This window comes from Lipophrys pholis (genome assembly GCF_963383615.2).
Source record: "Lipophrys pholis genome assembly, chromosome: 1".
In the NCBI taxonomy this organism is placed as follows: domain Eukaryota; kingdom Metazoa; phylum Chordata; class Actinopteri; order Blenniiformes; family Blenniidae; genus Lipophrys; species Lipophrys pholis.
In genome coordinates, this window is record NC_137635.1 from 45,174,894 (window position 1) to 45,195,751 (window position 20,858).

A 20,858-nucleotide genomic window follows, 5' to 3' on the forward strand; every position below is an offset into this window, starting at 1 on the left:
AGAGCTGTCTAATTGTGGGCGGGTCAAAGGGAGAGCCTACCTTGATTGGGATTGGCTAAAACCCTGATGACACTATATAGGGTTTGATTTCTGATTCGCTTTTTGGAGCGCACACTTTTTAAAAAAAATTTAAAGTGTCTTTTATTATCATCCTGGAAACAAGATTAAATCCTCCTGTGGGCTGTTTTTAAATGTGTTTTTTTTTTTTTAATTTAACGTAAACTTTTACAGATCATGTTTATCCTTTTTAAACAATTTCTGATCATTTTGGCCATTTTTGGCAGTTTAACTTTATACATTTCCTTGTGGTTTTAGATAGTTTATCCATTTGTTTGAGCTACGTTAACGTTTCGCTGTTTTACCTTTTTTTTTTTTTTTATAAGCGATTGTCGCTGTTGTAGCCTTTATAGCTATTTTTTGCAATTTTTATAAATGTTTTATTGATTTGAGCTATTTTGAGTTGTTAAGTTGTTTTGGCTTTTTAACCATTTCTTTAAGTTTTGGCTTTTTATTTTTTATTTATTTTGCCATTTTAGCTGTTTTATCCATTGTAGTCGTTTTAGCAGTTTCCCTTTTCAACAGATTTTAGCCACTTCTTATGATTTATGCCATTTGGCTTTTTTTCCCATCATTCCTTTTCGAGTGGTTTTAGCTATAGCCATTTTTAGCAAATTTAGCCTGTGGCGTTTCCCAGCTTGTGCCCGGACCATAAGTTGGGAACCGCTAGTTTAGCATCAGGAGACCACAAGTTCTCATATAAACACTGAAGAGAAGCTCCACATTACTTGTGTTTAGACTGCTTCCAGTAAGCGTGGTCGTTCTGTTTGTTCCCTCTACGGTTAGAAAACTCACAGACGGCTCACAGTTTGGATTAGAGAGACGAAAGAGAGCATCCGGAAAGAGAAACACAGGAGGAAAAGATGGAGCTGAGCAACGCCTGCAGCAACATTCCTCCCGAGATGGGCTCCTTTGAAATACCTTTCAGGATGAAAGTGCGTCCTCCTCCATCCACATCGCGACCACTGCTGTGGTTTTGGAGTGGAAACTTTCCTGTCTCAAGCTGTGATGTAAAGAATGTGCTGAGCAGGGAACATAAGGTGATGTTTTTACGATTTTTCAGCAAATATATTTAACTCTAAACATCTGAAATGAAGAAAAAGTACTAACAAAAAGTAAGATCACCAGATATTAAAAACAAAAAATTAATTACATGTGAGATTCCATTCAGTTTCATAGAATCAGTGATTTTATTTAGTTTTTTTTACATTTCTTTCCCCAGTGTGGTTGTTTTTTTTGTAGAAGTGACATAAAGAAGACAGACATGGATTGTGCATAAAGAATCCCCAAATGTACAGAACTACCTAAAGAGATATTCCATAAACTTAACAAGAAAAACTGGGACACAAGAAAATTGTGCAGAACTGTGGGAGTAACTTCTGAATTAGTGTGTTTGCTAATAGAAAAGTATTATTTTGTTACATAACAAAACAGAGCATACATGCTCTGGATAGATTAACATTACAAGGCAGAACTGACTAAACTTTGAGAGTCATTCATTAATTTTGACGCTTTGCCAGGTGTCCTGTCTTGTTTTAACAAAGTCACCCTGTCATTGTTACCTAACTGCCAGCATGGAACCGCTTCCTCTTTTCTGAATCACTTTTGGTTAAAAAGGGAAGGTTGGATAGCTTCCTTGATTTTAGCTTCTCTGACTCCAACAATCTGCTGGTCAACTGCCCACAAGAGACTGAGAAGCTGTTATCGAAGGTGATCCTCTTGTAGAATGACATTCTTAAAGAACCCAGTAGTTTTCCAGTTACGCTGAGACACGATGAGTCACAGAGAAAGTTTCCCAGAGGCTGTGGGGGTCGATGACAGGAACACGGACAATGTTTGATCAAGCCGCCATTATGAGGTTTAAAGCATTTGGCTCCAGTTTCAGAAAAGTCTGTGATTTGCTTCTGGTTCTTGAATTTCAATAGCCTTTTTTTGTATGAAACAAGGGCACAGTGACTGCCTATCAGGGGTACACAGTTTTACCTTAGTATGTGTGAAGGGCTTTATAAACTATGATTAGTTTGGTTTATTAGTTAGATTAGTATAGAACCTTATAAAACATTGTCACACTACATCACATTGTAACAAACAGTAACACACTATTAAACTGCTGCCTTCTGAACATTTAATTCAACAAACATTTTATTCTTCCACTCTCAATTCTATAAATTTTGGGCGATTTGATTGTTTCATGATCTTTTTTTTGTTTCCTCCGGTGCCACACTTTCTAGCAGATGGATTTTTACTTATATGCGGTTGAGGTTTGTATGTTATTTCTGTCCTTCTCACCTCACAGCCAGTCGGTTTGGAGTCAATGTATTTTATCTCTGGAGACTCTGGTTTCCTCCCCACAGTCCAGAAACGTGTGTCTGAGGTTAAGTGGTCGATATACATTGATCATAGGTGTGAATGCGTGTGGTCTCTCTCTCTCTCTGCCCTGCGATGGACTGTCCTGTTTATTCAACATACACCCACAGTCAGTCTGGATTGAACGACGTGGTGCAGAAGATGGACGAATATGCAGCTTCTTTACAACGTTGGCCCAATTGCATTAAGAGACATCTACTTTAACTTCTGCTCCTTCCCATTGGAACAAATACTCTTGATCCGCATTTAAAAACAATGAGAAAAATAATTTCTCCTGGTGGGAAAACAATCTAAAAGTCGGGCTTGACCTTTTCTCACCCGCCTGACATTTAAAGGGCTTCTTCTCCTTCCAGAAAGGGCCGGAATACAGCAGAGGGCAGTGGACGCATGCTTATCAGAGCCTCTATTTCCCTCCCAGTTCCCGTCATTATCATTAAAACACATTAAAGTCCTGCAATGGGGAAGCAAAACTCCACGGTTTGATTTGAAGGCAGCGCAGCTCTCCGTTGGAAGACGGTGTTTTTCAGTGACGTGGCAGAAATTGCAGGACATGACAAAACAAGCCTGACAACAATCTGCTCAGAGAAGAGGGACTGTTCTCAGTTTGTGCCTTCTCCTGATTAGAGGGAAATCCCGACGTTTACGCAACAACATTTTCAAGTGAAAACGGAAAACTCTCGTAGCATTCTGAGTGTCGGTTTACACAACAAACTGAAAACACAACTCTTTGAAAGCGGCTCCCAGAGTGGAACTTTTAGAAAACACTCCGCCTCCGTGTAAACTAGGAAAAACGCAACTTTTCTGAATCGCTGCAACCGGACTTGTGCATCACTAGTGAATACTTCTTCTGTAGTTGATGTAGTTTTCATGTAGAGCCACTTGTGGGTGCTGTTTTTGTAATGAAACCAGAGATACATGCCGACAGAGAACAATAAGCTACAAACATTAATGGTGGTGAGTGTACGGACATTCGTATAGACAGACGAGGAAGTTGGATCGCTATTCCAGGCGACTCTCAACTCCAAAGTCCCTGGAGAATATGGACGGGGACTCATGACACGCTGGAGGAAAACATTGTTGTTATTGTTCATCTACTCGTGCAAACACAAAGGGACTATTCACTGCGGCTGTGGTGCACATGTGCAGTAGCAGCATTTCAAAACGTTTTGTAAACTGTGCCTACGTCTGTCTGGGATTATAATCTGTCCCCAGGCCATTTAGAAAATGTCAGATAGAATAGTCAATTCGAGAGAAGCTGAAACCAGACAAAAGACAAGCTGATACTATATCGATCGACTCACTGCTGCCACAATGGACAAAAGAGGCATTACATAGCCGCTACATGCTTTAATCTTACGTGTGAACGTACGTACAGAACAAATTATAATGTCTCACAACCATCTTTGTGAAGATTACCGACAACTGGATGAGTTGAAATATACATTTTTAGAACTATGGTGAAGATCAATTTGAAGTATAAAATATGTTGGAATAGAAAACCATTAATGTTATGGTGTGATTATTCCAATTTCTAACCACGTAACGTCTACTGTCAAATTCAAAGCCTCTAATTAGAAAACTTCCTATAATAATTTTTTAACTGCTCATGGATCCCAGCAGCCAAAAACCGCAGCAGAGAGTGAGGCGGAGGTCGGTGCATTCCCAGACGGACGCTCCAATCAGGCACAACCACTAGTGTGGGAGGGTATCTGCACACTTCCTGCACAGCTGTATTCAGAGCAGACTTATGAGGTGAAACGATGCAATACTTGGTAAAGGCTTGCTCAGGTGGTGGCTGGGGGGTTTGTGGGGGTGGGGGGTGGGGTGGGGGGGGGGGGGTTCAGGAGTTGCCAGGACAGCAGGGCGAGTGAGCCAAAGTTTTTTTTTTTTTTAATCTTTCTTTTAATATTACATACTGAAATCCTCTACAAGTTCCCCATAAAAGTTCAATCATGACTATCTACTGGTTTTCAGTTGAACCTCTATGTACAGAGATTTCTTTGTGACACAGATTTGCACAACTTTTTTGTTCTGTCACATCCTTGTGAATTGTTGCACTTTTTATCCCTGCAACAGGTGCTTAACACTACTCATATGCATTACTGAAACACCCTCTGTGATGCTCTTTTATTCAATCCTGTGACTGTTGCATGCTTTCATTATGCCAAAATGAGGAAAAACTGCCTCAGATTGTGATAAAATCAAACTTGTTGCTCCATATCAACTAAAGATTACCTTCTGGTGCAAAATACAGTGAAGTGTCAAAAAAAAACTGTTTTTACAAACTCGCACTAACAGCATGACCGTGAGATTAATGGGAGTTTGTTATTTCTCATGGCAGCATCACCAATATCTCAGCTCCGGTCTCAGTGTTGCGTTGTGTCAGCTGCTCTTACTCAACAGTACTAACAATATTTGTATCTGTTGTGTAAATCTTTCTTTCTTTGCTGGATGATATCTTGGAATGACGTATTGTTATGGATCATCTCCTGGTATAGGCTGTGTTTTATCTAACATTAATTATGTGAATCTTGCTCTTCTGGAGTCAATTAGTTTTATAAGTGTATAATAACTATTGTGATAGATGTTCTTTCAATCTTTACGCACCTAACTTATAGGGCACTCAAAAACTATGAAGTGAGTGAGCTGAAAATGTTAACCTTAAGGTGTTACTTCTAGACTTTCCGTATAAAGATTCATCTAAAATGTTCTAGCTTTCATTACAACAGCTGTTCTTTCAGTGAAAAAGTCATTGAGCATCGATTTATGGACTGTAAAATTAGTCGAGCTTTATGGGGGTAGTAGGCTTGCAGAGCTGATTGTTGTGCAAATTCGACCTTAAAAGAACATGTTATTTTTGGTACGCCTGTTAAAAACTCCATTCACGGTTTGGCCATTAACACAATTTCAATGACTGGAAAATCTTATATACTCAAAAGGAGATATATGAAACGAATTGTTCACACTTATATATTATATTACAGATGGAACTATGTTACTACTGGTCATCTTTGAAACGCATGGAGAAAAATAAACACTGTTGGACTTTAACCTTACAGAGATAGCCTTTTTGTTTTACACTTAACTATTGGTTTATTCAAGCCTCTTCCTATTCTACTCTTTTAATCTTTTAGTGGTTCTACGTATATGATCTTGCACTTTGTGATTCTTGAAGCAGAAAATGTTCAACAATGTCACTGAAAATTGTTTTAAATTGAAAATCAAACATCTAGAAAGAGAGCAAAAATGAAAATGTTCAGAATCATTTGAAACTACGTGACTGATATTAATGGTTGAAGGGGCAACACGTGCTATAGATTGTATTTTTAGCATCGTGTGAGTCATATTTCCTGAACTGTATTATATTCAAATGTGTGGTTTATATGTACGGAGGCGCTACAGCGGCACCCAGCGACGCTCAGGTGGAACTGCACGCAGCCCTCCACCTGTATGTAGTGTGGGAAACACAGAGAAAGTCACCCTGCAGCGCTCTCTGGGATTAAAACCTTGCTGTTTTTCCTCAACATATCCACGAACCGTGGCGATGATTCGGCTTGGGGAATCAACTTTCCCGTCCACGCGCAGCCTCTCGGAGCAGGTGCCGGAGTGAACGTGAAAACGGTGTGAACTTCTCTCTTCTCCCGTCGACGCACTCGAACCTCGACACAATCAGGAAGTCCGGGGATTTCTACTTTTCCACCCCCGAGGCTTGAAAAGACGAAAAACCCGGCAGGTACAGGTCGTTTTTTAGAGGACACAATGAGTCGTTTCGGCGCGTGAGGCTCTCGAGGTTCATTTATTCGGCGGGATTAACTTTGACTTTGTCGTGATTCGATACCTTGGACGGAGGAGGATGGATGCTCCCAGCCTCACCGAGGACGAAATGGCAGAGATTAAAAAAGACGTGAGTATCAGGGTGAAGTGGGAGAAGAAGATACACAAGCTTTCCAACGAGGTGGGGGGTGGGTGGGGGTCGCACGGGTTTGTGCTGAAACTTTGGTGTTGAAGGCCTGTGGAAGGAGGAAATAGCCCACCACACCCTCCGTGTGTCCACGCCAGGGGGCTTTTTCATGTGAAAAGGAGTAAAACACATTGCAAAAGTAAAAATGCGTGGTTGTTTTACACGGATTTAGTCATAATATCTGATTTCGTATGGATTTCTTAAAGGAGCAGCATGTGAAATGGCAGTAATACCACCTTTGTGCTGTAGGTGTCAGTAGTGAGCCACTTAAGGCTCTCGTTGCCTCAACAACACTGTGAAAGTGAAAATACTAAACTTCCATTGTGGTTTTGGGGGTCAATTTACGTGACAACAGTGCTCAGCGTGACAGAAAACCATTTGAAAATGGCTCTTAAAGTGGAACTTTTTTGAAAACGTCTCCGTGCAAACGAAGGAAAACGCGACTTTTCAAAAATGTTCGAAATCCATCGCCGTGTAGACCGAGGAAACTGATGAAATTCTGCTACTGCACATCTGCACCACGGCCATAGTGAATAGTTCTTCTGCAGATGAGAAAGCAGCTGGACAATAACAATCTGTTCATTTCCATTATTCATTATTGGTGTGACGGGCACGTCAAACCTATGGCCCAGGGGGCAAAACAGGCCGCCAAGGGGTCCAATCCAGTCTCTGGAATGACAATTTGTATTTTAAAAATGACAAAGATGAAGACAAATTAATCTTTCATTGAAAATATCTGCTATTTTAGATTTATGGTGGGGTTGTATTGCTTTATCAGGAAAGGCAGCTATAACTGACGCCGAAGCCAAACGATCAGTGACGCACCAATAATAAATAACTTCCATCCGAAATTTGTGCAAACTGTGAATCAACAAAGTTTCACCTACATTAGCCTGAAGAATATTGATATGCAGCTCGATAACAACATGCTGATACTTTATGCTGATGTAAGCCAGTTTTTGGGTCCATTCTGGTGGGGAAATGTTATTACGTCTGCCAAGGACGTAATAAGATCATCGGCGTACATTTGTATGTCTGTTGACAAGATTACGTCAAAACTACTGCACGGATTCTGTCTAATATTTTGCCACAGATATCCATTACATTATTGGATGTGATCCTTTGGCGGGTGTCAGAAATCTCTGATTGTGCTTGTTTACATTGTATTTTCAAAAGTGTTTTCATTAAAGTTGAAGCTTGTTATAGTATTGAGCTACTGGTTAGCATCACTAGTCCCTCCATGTGTGGTTAGTGATAGAACTACAGTATGAAGGCTCCACTTGTCCTGGAGTGGAAGATCATTATGTCTGAGGCTGAGATGATCAGACTTAACCACTAACACATGTCATGTTTGGAGCTAAGATAAATAAAAACAAAGAATGATGCTGTCTTTTTGATAGCTATAATTAGAAAGGAAATACCTTTTAAAGGTTACTCTCACAGATTAAGCTTTCGTAAGTGTCAATGTCATTAGCTATGTTTTTACTTAACATTGGATCTGGAAAGAGATCAGTGCCATCGCTCATCACTACTGAAGAGAAGCACTTTGGTAAACGGTAGGTTTTGCATGTTTTGCCCATCAAAAAATACAAAGTTTAATCATCTATTGCATTCATACCACGGAATTTAAAGCTAAAACAGGGACCACAAAGGGTGGACAGACGGCCATCTGTCCCTGCCTCCGCCCATAGTTGGTAGAGATCGTGTCCAGCCTCCTGCAAACTCCCATTTGGATAAAGCGATTATGAAAGATGGTTCAATGGATGCCGAGATTAAGCACATTGTGTTTATTCATACCTGGAATCTCGATCCAGATGATCACAAAAACGACGAGTAAGCACAACCAGACCAGCTTAGGTAAAACGGGTGTATGTGTCTTGTTCTTGACGTTCCTTCGTGACTATGGCGGTTTTCCAGGTGCTGACCAGGATGCGCCACTACCTCTGTGAAAGGATCAGGGCCGACCGGCACCTGGATTTCCTGCGCTCCCGCAGGATCCTGACCCGGGACGACGCGGAGGACATCAGCTGCAGGACCACGCAGTCCAAGAGGACGGGCCTGCTGCTCGACATCCTAGCCGAGAACCCCCGCGGCCTGGACAGCCTGGTCGACTCCATCCGGGAGATGCGCTCGCAAAACTTCATCATCACCAAGATCACAGACGAGGTGCAGAAGGCCAAGAACGACAAGATCGAATCCCTCCGAGGTGAGAGTCGCAAACCCAGTTTAAACCGGTGGCGTGTTTTAGATACTTTAGATTGTCTTCAAGTTATTACAAGGAATTTCGCAAAAACATCTTGCTGTATTTGTTAGTATAATATCTTTACTGACTTGACTGATCCCAGAAGTAACGTCAGACAACACACTAAAGAATTTTACTTTAAACTTTAAATTCCACTAAATGGATTTTCTTCCTTAAAACAGTGTTGTTGTTGTTGTTGTTGTTATCAAAAGTCACATTATGGGGCCGTATCTTTTTCAGCTAGTTGATTATGCTAGTACCAGTAGCTAAGAGGTTTAAATTGTGTTTTACACAACATTTCAAGTTAAGACGCATAGTTTTCAGAAAGGTTTACACAGCAGAAACACTGTAAATGATGTAGTTTTAAATGTAGGCCACTAGTGGGCACTGTTGTTGTTTTTGTAATGAAACCACAAACATGCACAGATAACAGTATTAGCGACATACAGATAAGGTTTATTGCCAGGTACTATTTAAAAAAAAAAAAAGACTAGCCGATATTCATTTTCAGTAAAAGTGAAAATATTGTTGTCAAAATTTTAACTAATGCAAACTCCAACAATTAACTTAGTTCAAATGCCTTTAAGGATATGTTTAATAAACATTATATATATATATTTTTTTTTAAACTTAGACAGTAGAATCTTTGTTTTAAAATCCAAACAAAAAGTGCAGGGCAGCTCCCAGGCTCAGCAGCGTGTCTCATAAAGTTCAATGAAAACTTAAGTAAATAAATCTTTCCACAGAAAATAAAGTTTTCCAACATTTCCACGTAAATGAACTTGACCAGGCCGATAGTCAGTCGGTCCCTAAACGTCACGCTATAAACGCCAACAATGGCGAGGAGTCACGACACTGGGGGCCACCATTGTTGTTATTGTCCATCTACTCGTGCAGAAGAACTAATTTACTGTGGCTGCGGTGGGAATCCGCTGTAGCAGGGTAGCGGAGAGCCTGAAACCCAAATAAAGTTTTGCTTTTTCACCTGAAAACATTGTCTTCGATGTGTGACGTCTGTTGTTTTGTAATAGTTTGTTGATTATTCCAGGTGTTTGGTAAGGCTACAGAAGTTAGCAACCCAACGAACTAGCCAGAGCCGCTTCTGTAAAAGGAAATCGTGTTTTCTGTCACTGAACAGCAGGAGGATCCAGTTCGTCAAGGGAGACCACCCTGAGCACTCCCACGTCAACCAGCGACCTCCCCAGCTCCTTCTCGCACAACTCCACCCTGCTCTTCCACCCCGATGGAGAACAGAGCCCGTCGTCCTCGGATCTCGGCGCCTCGCTCACCCTGCCGTCGTTACAGAAGGGCGGAGAGTTGGCCTCCGTGGCCGGCGCCAGCGTGGCGTCCCCGAGCACCGCCTCCTCCAGCCTACCGCGGCCCGGAGACCCCGGGGCGCCCCCGCTGCCGGACGAGGTGATCGTGGAGTCTCCCTCCAATCTGGACACAGGGACGCCGGGCTGCACCAGCACCGGCGGGGATCCCAACTTCCAGCCACTGCGGTCTCGCTCGCTGACCCCGTCGTCGCATAAAAACATCTTCTGAGACAGTTGTGACGCAGCGTAAAGAGACAAACAAGCACAGTGGGAGGAGAAAAAAAAAAGCATAAAAGATGTTTAAAAATCAGCTGTATCTTTTAACATTTCTCAGTTTAAACAGGAAAAACATTTTATTTCTTCAACGACGATGTGAAGCAATTTTGAAGGTAAAATATGTAAGTTACAAGTAATATAAGTAGTTTTTTAAATTTTTTGTGTATTTGGTAGCACTAGAGCATCCAGTCTGCCCTCAGTCTCACTGCCTGGACAGACCAGATAGTAGAAAAGCTTACCGTGTTGTGGTACTAATCACACTGTTTTTAAAGATCCAACCAAAGCTGCCCTCAGGTTACTCTAGCGTCTGCACAGACCTTTCGATGTTTTGGCATTAAGACACTAGAGGGCAACAAAGTAGCATCTCCACAGTGGATGCCACCGACTTTGGAGGTAGTATCTACCCACTTTTATGCATTAAGTGGCAACAACGAATCACTACATCGCTGAATTGTCAAGTTTAGCTGTAGAACAGCGTGTGTGATCGCCTCTTTTGTGTGTTGGTGGAGGTGTTGAGTCACTGTATCCTCCAGTCTGTCCTCACTCTGTACTTTTGGAAGTGTGTTTTAGGTGCCTGGACTCTGGTGTGCTTGCTTTATTTAGTCTCTTTTTTGGGGGGGGGGGGGCTGTGGACAGATTAACTCATTACACCACCTAGTGCTTCAATTTGGCATTACAAGAGCAGCCAGGCTTGCTTGCTAAAGTCCTCCAAAATAAACCTTGTATCTTTTGAGATCTTCGTGGTTGCGGTTTCTTTCCATTATGTTGATTTTTATTAGGTTTTTTTTCAATGTTTTAAACAAAGATTGTAAGTCCTGTACTTTTGATGGACGATTTCAGACGTAACAGCTCATCCGACACTTTACAATAGTACACAAAATGTTCACATTTCTCCACCTGGGAAACATTTTCTACTCTTCTATCAAAATCATGGCAGCTGTGGTTTACTTGCAGACAGCATAAACACATTTTATACACTGGAATGGCTCCTTCGGCATATAATGTGTGTGTGTAAATTGAGCCAGTTTGGTATTTTAGAATGCTTTGTAAATGTTTTTTTCCACCATCACTACAGAATTTGTGAATCACAATGTGGAAAAACGATGTGGCTGTTGTCTTTATTCACTGATCATGTACAATAATCTGTTTCTTACTAAAGGTTTTATGTATGAATTCAACTTGTGATTCTTTTTTGGTGGCTGTTGCATTAGGAAAAGGGATACTCAGCTGTTTTTTGATTACATCAGCAGAGATATAGAAGGTTCATTCACTGTATTGCAATGTTCTCCGAAAATACAAGATGAAAACCAGTTTTGAAAAATCTAATTTGGGGAAATAAAAAGCCTATTTTAAATTTAGTTGGGACCTATTCCTGGAGGTGAACCGAAGAGACCATCACTTTGAAAAGAACAGTGTCTGAGCTCATTTGTAGTACAGTTTTTTTTTTTTTTTTTAAGAATCCATGATGTCAGTCTGATTTCCTTTCTGTAAAGAAAAAAAAAACCATTCTGAGCCATTTGTAAATGTCTCCACTTATGCAGATGATACTGTGGCAAATGTTAGTAATTATATACTTTGTTGGAGAAGTATTAAACACAACCATCACTCTTGGATCCGTGATTGATGATACACACACGTGCATTACTGTTCGTTTCAGAAAAGTTTAACTCTCAGAAACGTTGTGCCCTTGTGAGTTTTTTTTTTTTTTTTTTTTTTTTTAAGTGCCATTTTCACACTAGCAATGACTTTGTGTCTAAACAACAGCAAAAATACACAACTAAAGATGGCCACATGTACAGAAAAAAACATAAATAGGTCCTGAGGCTTGTAGTACCAGTGTTCAACACAAGGTGGCTTTACTACAGGTAACCAGATTAGAAAATAGACTGTTAATAGAAAAGCTTGACTCCTCAGCTAATCTATCGTGTCTTTAGGGTTTGTTCTGGCTCAAGCAAGAAATTCAGCAATTTTTCAAAAGCTATGATGATGGTTAGCGACGCCTCAGATTAGTTATCGTTAAAAATGTATTTGTGACTACCTGTGGTTGAACTTCACTCATGGATAGTGTATTATCATTCGCACCACTCTTTATTGTGCTTTGATACCTATTTTTAATACTCAGTGAAACAAATACAAACATCGCAGGAGCCAGGTCAGTATTTTCAGCTCTCTATCTCTAGAAAAACTGTGAACACAACGACAAAGGTAGTTCTGTGTGTGATTGTAGCTGATGTTTTATTCTTTAGAACTTGGGAGTAAAGCAAGAACTTTAAGGCTCCCGCTACATGTTTCAACATAGGTTTTTTTTAGGTTTCAGTAAAGTTTTGCGTTTCCATGGCAACATTTTTGAAAACAATTCCCGTTTACACAACTCATTCAAGCAAAGGTGTTTTTAAAAATCATTTTTCAAAATGTATATTTAAAAATGTGTTGTAAATGGAGAATGTTTGAATATCTTTTTTCAGGAAGACGTGTACAGAGGAGGATCCTGTAACCAGGAGCTTTTTTTGTTTTTCTGTATTGGAAAAAGTGGAAAGGCTCAGAGTGACACAGAGGAGTGACTGTCATTGTGGTGAAGCTGCTGTGGTGAGCAGATAACCATCGTCTTCGCAGAGAGAACCTGCTCAGTGCTTTCTGGATAACCGGTGTGCAATAGGTGCAGGTAGGTAGATCTATAATTTGTGTGTCATGATTAATGGTGATTTCACTGGTTAAACATCATGCAGTCCACTAGTTTATGGATGTTGTTTTTTTCTAGATTACTGTAGCACGGTATATACCCCAGGATGGGACAGAAAAGAGTGACACAAGCAGGAGAACCAGTTCGATAGACATCAGTATGACTGGAATGGCTGAAAGATTTCAGATAGAGAAAGGAAAGTAAGAAGTTTCTCAAACATCTTTTGTCGACGGAGGCGATGGACGACTCGGGGCCGCTGCTGGCCACCAGGCTGGACGAGAGGAACGGCCACTGCGGATGGAGAGCTCACGCCAAGGACTCTGAAGCTGTGGAGGACCTCAGACGGCGGCTCAAATACTTCTTCATGAACCCCTGTGAGAAGTACAGAGCCCGGGGCCGGAAACCCTGGAAACTCATGCTGCAAATACTGAAAATTGCAATTATCACAGCCCAGGTAGGACCGAAAATCTGTCATTACTTCTCTGTGAAAGAATTCACTGTCGCCTGTGTTTTCCAACATGAAGGACTGCGAACAATGTTAGTTTTGTCAGTAAGTTAAATACGTGGTGAAAAGTTGAGTTAATATGAGTCATATTTCCCTAAAATTCAACAGAAGCTTAAATGCCAAAACGATAAAACAAGGGCCTAAAAAGGGCCAAAAGTGGTAAAAGAGCGATATTGGCTAAAATAGCTAATATGGTTAAAAATGTGAAAATGACTAAAAAGTGTTGAATTGCTAGAAATGAGTGTAAAGGCTCAAACAGGTGGTGAATCTATTAATATGGCTTAAAAAGGGGCAAAAAATAATAAAACAGCTAAATGGGTTAAAATTGCCAAAATTTTTTAAACTTCGAGAAACATCTTAATATCATAAAACATTTCGATTTAGCAGAAACACCACAATTACAATATGATCCTTGCCTCCAAGCCAGGCAGGGCCCTTTTGGGCTCGGTCCCTAAAAAAATGATGAAATGTCTAATTTAGCAGAAATTGCTAAAATGGTTTACGAAAGCAAAAACTGCAAAAATGGATTAAACTGCTGGAAACGACTAAATAGAATGAAACAGATGAAATTAATGAAATGGCTACATAGTCGAGAAGTATGATACTGATAACAGTGGTTATATACAAATATTTTTCTTTTAATCATAAAGATCACAGACCTCTTGCTAGATGATCGGACTGACTACACCACCTTGTGGTGTAAAGTGGTATTACAAATATTAATTGATCTTTTGTAGCACATTAAATTCTTAGAAATCCCCCAAAAATCCTTTGAACATGTACAGCTAGTCGGTAGTTATTTGCCTTACATGTTCACCCATTTTTCTTTTTCAGTTAGTGTCGTTCGGCCTGAGCAACGAGATGATGGTCACGTTCAAAGCCGAAAATCAGATGACGTTTCGACATTTGTTTCTCAAAGGATACAAGGACCACACACTGGGAAGCTACGCACTTTACACCAAGACAGACGTCTACGATCACATCCACCACATTATCAACGGGGTACCGAAACATTTGCATTTTGTAGCATCTTGTGTGTGATTTTTCGCACCCTGAAAATATTTGTTATTTTTCTATTTTTTTTAGTACATCAATCTCCAAAACCTGACAGTGGGTAATCTTGCATATGAGGAGGTTGAGGGGGAATACACTCCTCTAACCATCTGCCAAGTCTATTACAGAAGCAGCAACATCGACCCCGGGAATGACACCTTCAACATCGACCCTCATATCGACAAAGGTAGAAACAAAGGATATTTATAATATTGTAGTTTTTTGTATTTTTGGCAATTTTTTGCCATTTAAGCCACTTTTAGAAATATTGGCGACTTTACTGTTTTTGTTTTGTATGTTCTTGAATCTATATCAGAAATGTAGCCTATTTTTAGGAATTTTTTTGCAAATTTTGACTTTTTTTTTAACCTTTTCTATAAGTTTGAATTATTTAAGATGTTTTGAGGTACTTCACACATTTTGCTCCTTTGAGACATTTCACCTTCTATAGACTGTTTTAGCAATTTTCCTTGTACTAGCTATTTATTTCAGGCAATTTTAGCCATTTTCCCATTTTACCTTTTCTAATAGTTTCAGCTTTATTGGGCATTCCTAAACTTTTGCTGCCATTCTGTGTGGATTTAGTAGTTTTAGCCATTTTGATTGTTTAAACGGTTTTAGGTTTTTCTTGCCAATTTTACTCAATTTAATAACTTTTCAAGCCGTTTCACTTTCTTTCGTATGTTTTAGCATTTTTTTAGCAATTTCAGCTGTATGAGCTTTTTTTTTCCCATTTCTAGTGGTTTTAGTTATTCTGCCATTTTACCAATTTAGCTTGCCAACATCTTTTTAATATTTTTAAGATTATGTTGGCCTAATGCCAGTCAGTTAGCTGGCAAACTTCTTTTGACGCCCCTGCAGCATCACTACTCAAATATCTCTTCACATTCTGGTGATTATTTTCTAACTATCACGCAATGTGTCCTTTAGAATATTAACAAACTGATAAATAATCACAGCCGAGGAACATATTTATACTGTTGTAGCGAATCTCGGTTGTATCCAGGTTTTCATGTAATAGATATTTATGGAAGCTGATTCATAACTGGACTGGAAAATATTCACAATGCAGACATGCAAAGAGGAAGCACTAAAAACCACTGTGGTATATTCTGATATGAAGAAATATGCATAATTCTGATCCCGTGGCCTCTTCAAACCCCCCCCCCCCGTACAGACTGTGTTTCCATATACCCACAGCAACGGCTGGATGACGACAGCCTGCCAACACAAGTCAACTGTTCTCTGGACTTCAAAAGGTGACCGGACTGAAAATACAGGTTCCCCCGCTCGGTGGTGATAGTGCTGATGTGTGTGCGTGTGTGCGTGTGTGTGTGTGTGTTTGCAGGCTGCTGTCAGTGAACATCTACCTCACTCTGAAAACCATCAACCTGCAGACGGTGCGACACCACGAGCTCCCAGACTGCTACAACTTCAATGTCACGGTGGGTCAGACCCGTCCCTCGCGAGTAACAAGCAAAGCTGGACGTCTAACCAACTCGGCTTTTCGTCCTTTTCATACAGATTGTTTTCGATAACCGCGCACACAGCGGGAGGATCAAGGTCGATGTCGAGAATCACGTGAGGATTTATGAATGCAGAGACTGGAATGTGAAAGGAAGCTGTAAGTTTGGACTCATGTAACAATTAAGTATGTTTAGAGCCATTAAATCGGAGTAAGGGAAGTGGCCAGTGGCCGCTGGTGATTAAATTTCTTTAGTGGGGCTCTTCATTATTATTCAATTTTGGCCAATTTTAACTTCATTTATATAAAGTGCGTTTATAAACCACATGACAACAATCCTGCCTTTTTTAGATTAAGAGAGGCCCCCGGTGATGACAGTTATTGTACTTCTAAACAGCTCGTGAATAGAGAGCACTTATTAAGACTTTTATTAACATACTTGTAAACAAATACAAGCAGAAGCTTCATTAAGTCTTCATTAAGAGTGTGTTCTGGGGCTGGTTTACTTGAAATGACAGTTAGTCGGAGTTTAAGGAAAACAAAAGGTATATCAGGTATGTTTTCAAACAACACATCAGTCCATCTTTCAAAACATTTTAGAATTCTTTGAAAGAAACCTCCAAAAAATGTTTATCAGTAGGAGGTGAGACTGCTCCTAAACCCAGCCTCCTCGGGGCGGCTTTCTAATAATAGAGAGTAGTTTATCAAAAGGTTTTGATTTGCAACTGAGAAATAAGAATAAAGATCTCCACCTTCTCCTGTGCAGTGTTTGCAATTTTAAAAAGACATTTTTATGAATAATTGACCTATTTTCGTACTATTTGAGTCCTTCAATCAGCAGTAAATCAGAAGATAAGTCTGAACCCACCCATAAAATGTGATAAAATTTTTTTTAACTGTTTTTCAAAATCTGATTTGCCCCTGATCCTCCTGATTGAATGAAGACAATCGTCTCGGACTGTGCAGCTAAAATGCTAATGCTAACTAACTTCCAGTTCTGGTTTCCAGCTGGGAAGAACGATTACCTTCTCTTGTCCTTCGATTCTGTGGTCATCCTCGCCTGTTTGACCTCCCTCGTCCTCTGCACACGCTCAGTTATCAATGGCGTCCAGCTCCAGTTTGTAAGTTACAGAACACGTGGGACATTTCTGCACTGACACAATCTCAAGAATGGTCGTCATGAAATTACAAGTTTATGTCTTTTTTTTTTTTTAATAAAAAGTACATTGTGTAAGATTTAGTTTATCATACTTTTATGCATTAGCTGTGAGTCACTCTGGTATCCTGTTATAGAAATTTCCAAAGTTACTTACTGTACCACCTTGTGGTATGAAGTGGTATTGCAAGACTTGATGGAGGAGCGCTAGTTTGTCAGATTGCTAATTTCCTTTTATATCGCTAAGACATGAACATGACTAAAAATTTTGTTTTATTAATTTTTGCTTCAAATGTCAGGTTATTTCTGAACACTTTAAATTGAAACATTACATAGCTTTCAGACTAAGTTACTTATGTCATCAAATGCATCATGGAGAGGAAAAAATTTAAAGTTACACTGGTGTATAGATGTATTGTATTTTGTGCACAGACGTAACTGCAACCTTTAGCCTTCTCTGTTTCCTTTCGTTTCTCTGCATTTCTCCAGTACCTCACAAGGTTCTCACACACTGTGAAGTCTTTGTGCTCCTCTGTTTACATTTTCTGCTGCATAGATTAAATTCTGCTGCGTTATGGTTTCTCTGTGGTAACATTATGCTTGCCGTCAGTCAAATACCGTAGTAATGGAGGTTTTCCTGTGATGCTCCAGCAGCATTCTGCTGTCATACAGTGACATCTAGTGGTCCCAGATAATATCTACCACTGTATTTTTGCATAGGTTGCTTCTTAATATAAATTCCAAGACCAGCCAAACTAAAAAAAAAAAAAAAAAGTGGGACTTATGGTCCAGAAAATACGGTATATAATCTACCATTAAGTGTGTCTGAAATCTTTTGTTTCTGTATATTTGTTTACATGTGCAGGAGTTCAACATATTCTTCCACGCATATTACAATAAAATTGTAAGCTGGTCGGACCGATTGGAGTTTGTGAACGGATGGTACATCCTCATCATTGTCAGTGACACGCTGACGATCGCCGGATCGGTGCTGAAAATCGGAATCCAAACTAAGGTTTGTTGTTCATTTTGTATCCTGTATAGCACCTTCCAGACCTAAGATATTGCTAAAAGAGCTTCATCGAGAAAAAAACAGACAAAGGGAAGCAAAGCTGTCAAAAAAACATAATAAATAGACATGAATGAAAATTACATAAAATTGTGAAAAAAAACAGTTGATGTGTGAGAGAATGCTAATTCAAATATTTTTTGGCGTTTTTTTTTGTTTTTTTTAACCTTGGCTTAAGAATTTTGGCTGTTCAAGTATTCACAGTTTGATATCACAACCATGTTTCAGATGCTGTTCTTTGATTAAATCAGATTTCCCATCTGATTCATAACTTCTATCTCTTTATCAATGTTAATTCCCATCCAGTCAGTAATTTGAGACATTTCATTCATTTAGTTACCTTGAGATATATGATTCAACAGCAATATACAACCGTGTATCATCTGCATAACTGCATAACCAAGTGAAAGAGAACAGAAGTGGCCTTAACATGATGTGATTTGTTCTTGGATTGAATATCTTATGACATTTTGTACCTTTTTTGGGGGGTTCTTTTTGCTTAAATCATGTGACTATGCAGTTCCCACCAACAGAGCAGTTTATTGACAATGATATCTTTCGACGTGCTTCCTTGGTGTTTGTACTTCCATATTGTTCCCATCAGGTCTGACAATTTGCTGTCAACACAATCTCGTGCAATATAAGTCCATCTGACATGCTGAATATGTTGATTTATTCATGTCACTGGAATATTTTAAACTAAATTCTATATGAATATTTACCACTAAGGACTCCTGCTTGATTCTTTTCTGTTGGCAGTTCCTGACAAACTACGATGTCTGCAGCATCCTGCTGGGAACAGCAACGATGCTGGTCTGGGTTGGTGTGATTCGTTACCTTGGTTTCTTCAAGAAATACAACGTAAGACCTTCAATGAATCTGTCTCACACAGCGTGTACACGTAAAATCCAACTGCAGTGAACAGTCTGTCATTGATTCTTCTTTAGATTCTGATCTTAACCCTGAGGGCAGCGCTACCAAACGTGATCCGTTTCTGCAGTTGCGCGGTCATGATCTACCTCGGGTACTGCTTCTGTGGCTGGATCGTACTTGGGCCTTACCATGACAAGGTTTGAAAACATCCCCCAAGCCTCACAGGTGCTGTCTTATCTTCCATCCGTCTGAAAATCTTTTCTTCTTCCAGTTTCGAACGCTCGACAAGGTGACGGAGTGCCTCTTCTCTCTGATCAATGGGGACGACATGTACGCCACCTTCCTGAATCTGAGGGGCAAAACCTACATGGTGTGGCTTTTCAGCAGGCTCTACCTCTACTCCTTCATCTCCCTCTTCATCTACATGGTGCTCAGTCTCTTCATCGCGCTCATCACCGACACCTACGAAACCATCAAGGTCAGTCCCAGAAAACCCACCAAGCATCTTGCAAAAAATGTCGTCTATCCTTAAAGCTGAGGGTCCCACCTTGTTTTCCTCAGCACCACCAGAAGGACTTGGAACCAGTGTCGGAGCTCCAGGCCTTCATCGCAGAGTGCAGAGATCAACCCGACTCTGGAAGATACCAGATTGATGACAAGCTTCCGACCTGCTGCATGTCTTCATGTGGATGCTTAGGATGAAACCAGAAGATGGAGCTTCCCCTTTTGTTTACTGGAAACTGTGACAAGCCTTACTGACCATCTTCATTGAGATGTTTGTGTGGAATGTATTAATTACCAATTATGTAACAGTTACCTAACTTTAGTAAAGTGTCATATCTCCAGAAGGAAAGACTTCACGACCTCATGATGTTATATTTGGCTTTTGTATTTGAATTTAATACTTTCTTTCTTTTTTTTTTGCATTTGCTGGATTGATCATGAGAATCACCCTAGAAAACTGCAGTTTGATCTTCATGTCATAAGTTCTTTATATCATGGTATGACAAGAATACGTGCTTATTTTATATGTTTCAGGAGAAAACTAAAAAACAAAACATACAGTTTAACCATCATCCATAAAGTAATGGGTGATACATCCAACAAATCTTGCCAATAAAGAGGAAAGTGAGTTTTTAAAGCCATTTAATGGTTTCAGTGACTTTTAGACAAAAAGTCCCTAAAATAATCTTCTTGACCCAATAATGTAAAATGTTACATTATTTCTAAAATTAGCCGAGAATTAATGCTTCTTACATTCAGAAAACCAAGTACAAGAATTATATAAAATATCTATTCATAGTCTTACTGAATGTATAAATAAAAATTGCTGTCAATAACTCTCCTGTTTTAGGAAGCTCATCTTTAAAATACATTTTGTAATAATGTAAACAATATAACAGTAGACTCACAAACATATTAGTTTATTAGTTACATATATATCTACATCTACTGGTACATGTTTATATAGCTACTTGTAGTATACCTCTATGTGTCTACTCATATATGTCTACTTATATATGTTTTCGGGTCTACTTACATATGTCTAAATGTCCACTTATCTCTGGCTTTGTGTCTTTTTATATATGTCTATGTGTCTAGTTACATATGTATTTTTGTCTACTCATCTACATTTATATTATGTCATAATGTTTACTTATATCTAGATATGTATATGAGTAGACAGCCTCGGTGTGTGACGCTTCCCTTGTGGTGCCACGCGGGGGCACTTCTGTTCCGCGTGTCGACACCTGACGGCGACACCTGACGGCTTCACTTCAAACTCCACGTCCGCCGCCAACATGCGGCCCGTTTACTGTTCTCATGACAACGCGGCG

General features: G+C 39.8%; 2 protein-coding genes across 4 annotated transcripts; both read left to right on the top strand.

Annotated features, from left to right (window-relative positions):
* Positions 1 to 843: 843 nt before the first annotated feature.
* On the top strand, positions 844 to 11,847 carry bcl10 (BCL10 immune signaling adaptor). 2 transcript variants are annotated; one of them, XM_080476030.1, is made up of 4 exons: positions 844 to 1,097; positions 6,010 to 6,328; positions 8,303 to 8,591; positions 9,766 to 11,847. In XM_080476030.1, exons 2-4 carry the CDS (start codon positions 6,278 to 6,280, stop codon positions 10,170 to 10,172), a joined length of 747 nt encoding a protein of 248 aa, XP_080332156.1. In that variant the 5' UTR covers positions 844 to 1,097; positions 6,010 to 6,277; the 3' UTR covers positions 10,173 to 11,847. The 2 variants fall into 2 exon arrangements, with proteins under 2 accessions (XP_080332156.1, XP_080332155.1); XM_080476029.1 differs by lacking the exon at positions 844 to 1,097 and having other exon boundaries at positions 5,845 to 6,328.
* A 913-nt stretch (positions 11,848 to 12,760) lies between these two features.
* Positions 12,761 to 20,359, top strand: mcoln3a (mucolipin TRP cation channel 3a). Of its 2 annotated transcripts, none has more exons than XM_080475990.1 (13): positions 12,761 to 12,881; positions 13,135 to 13,353; positions 14,239 to 14,406; positions 14,491 to 14,644; positions 15,635 to 15,716; positions 15,806 to 15,902; positions 15,982 to 16,081; positions 16,931 to 17,043; positions 17,944 to 18,093; positions 18,907 to 19,008; positions 19,095 to 19,217; positions 19,292 to 19,498; positions 19,582 to 20,359. In XM_080475990.1, the coding sequence occupies exons 2-13, from the start codon at positions 13,138 to 13,140 to the stop codon at positions 19,720 to 19,722; spliced, it is 1,653 nt and encodes a 550-aa protein (XP_080332116.1). In that variant the 5' UTR covers positions 12,761 to 12,881; positions 13,135 to 13,137; the 3' UTR covers positions 19,723 to 20,359. The 2 variants fall into 2 exon arrangements, with proteins under 2 accessions (XP_080332116.1, XP_080332117.1); XM_080475991.1 differs by having other exon boundaries at positions 12,786 to 12,881; positions 12,978 to 13,353.
* Positions 20,360 to 20,858: the final 499 nt, after the last annotated feature.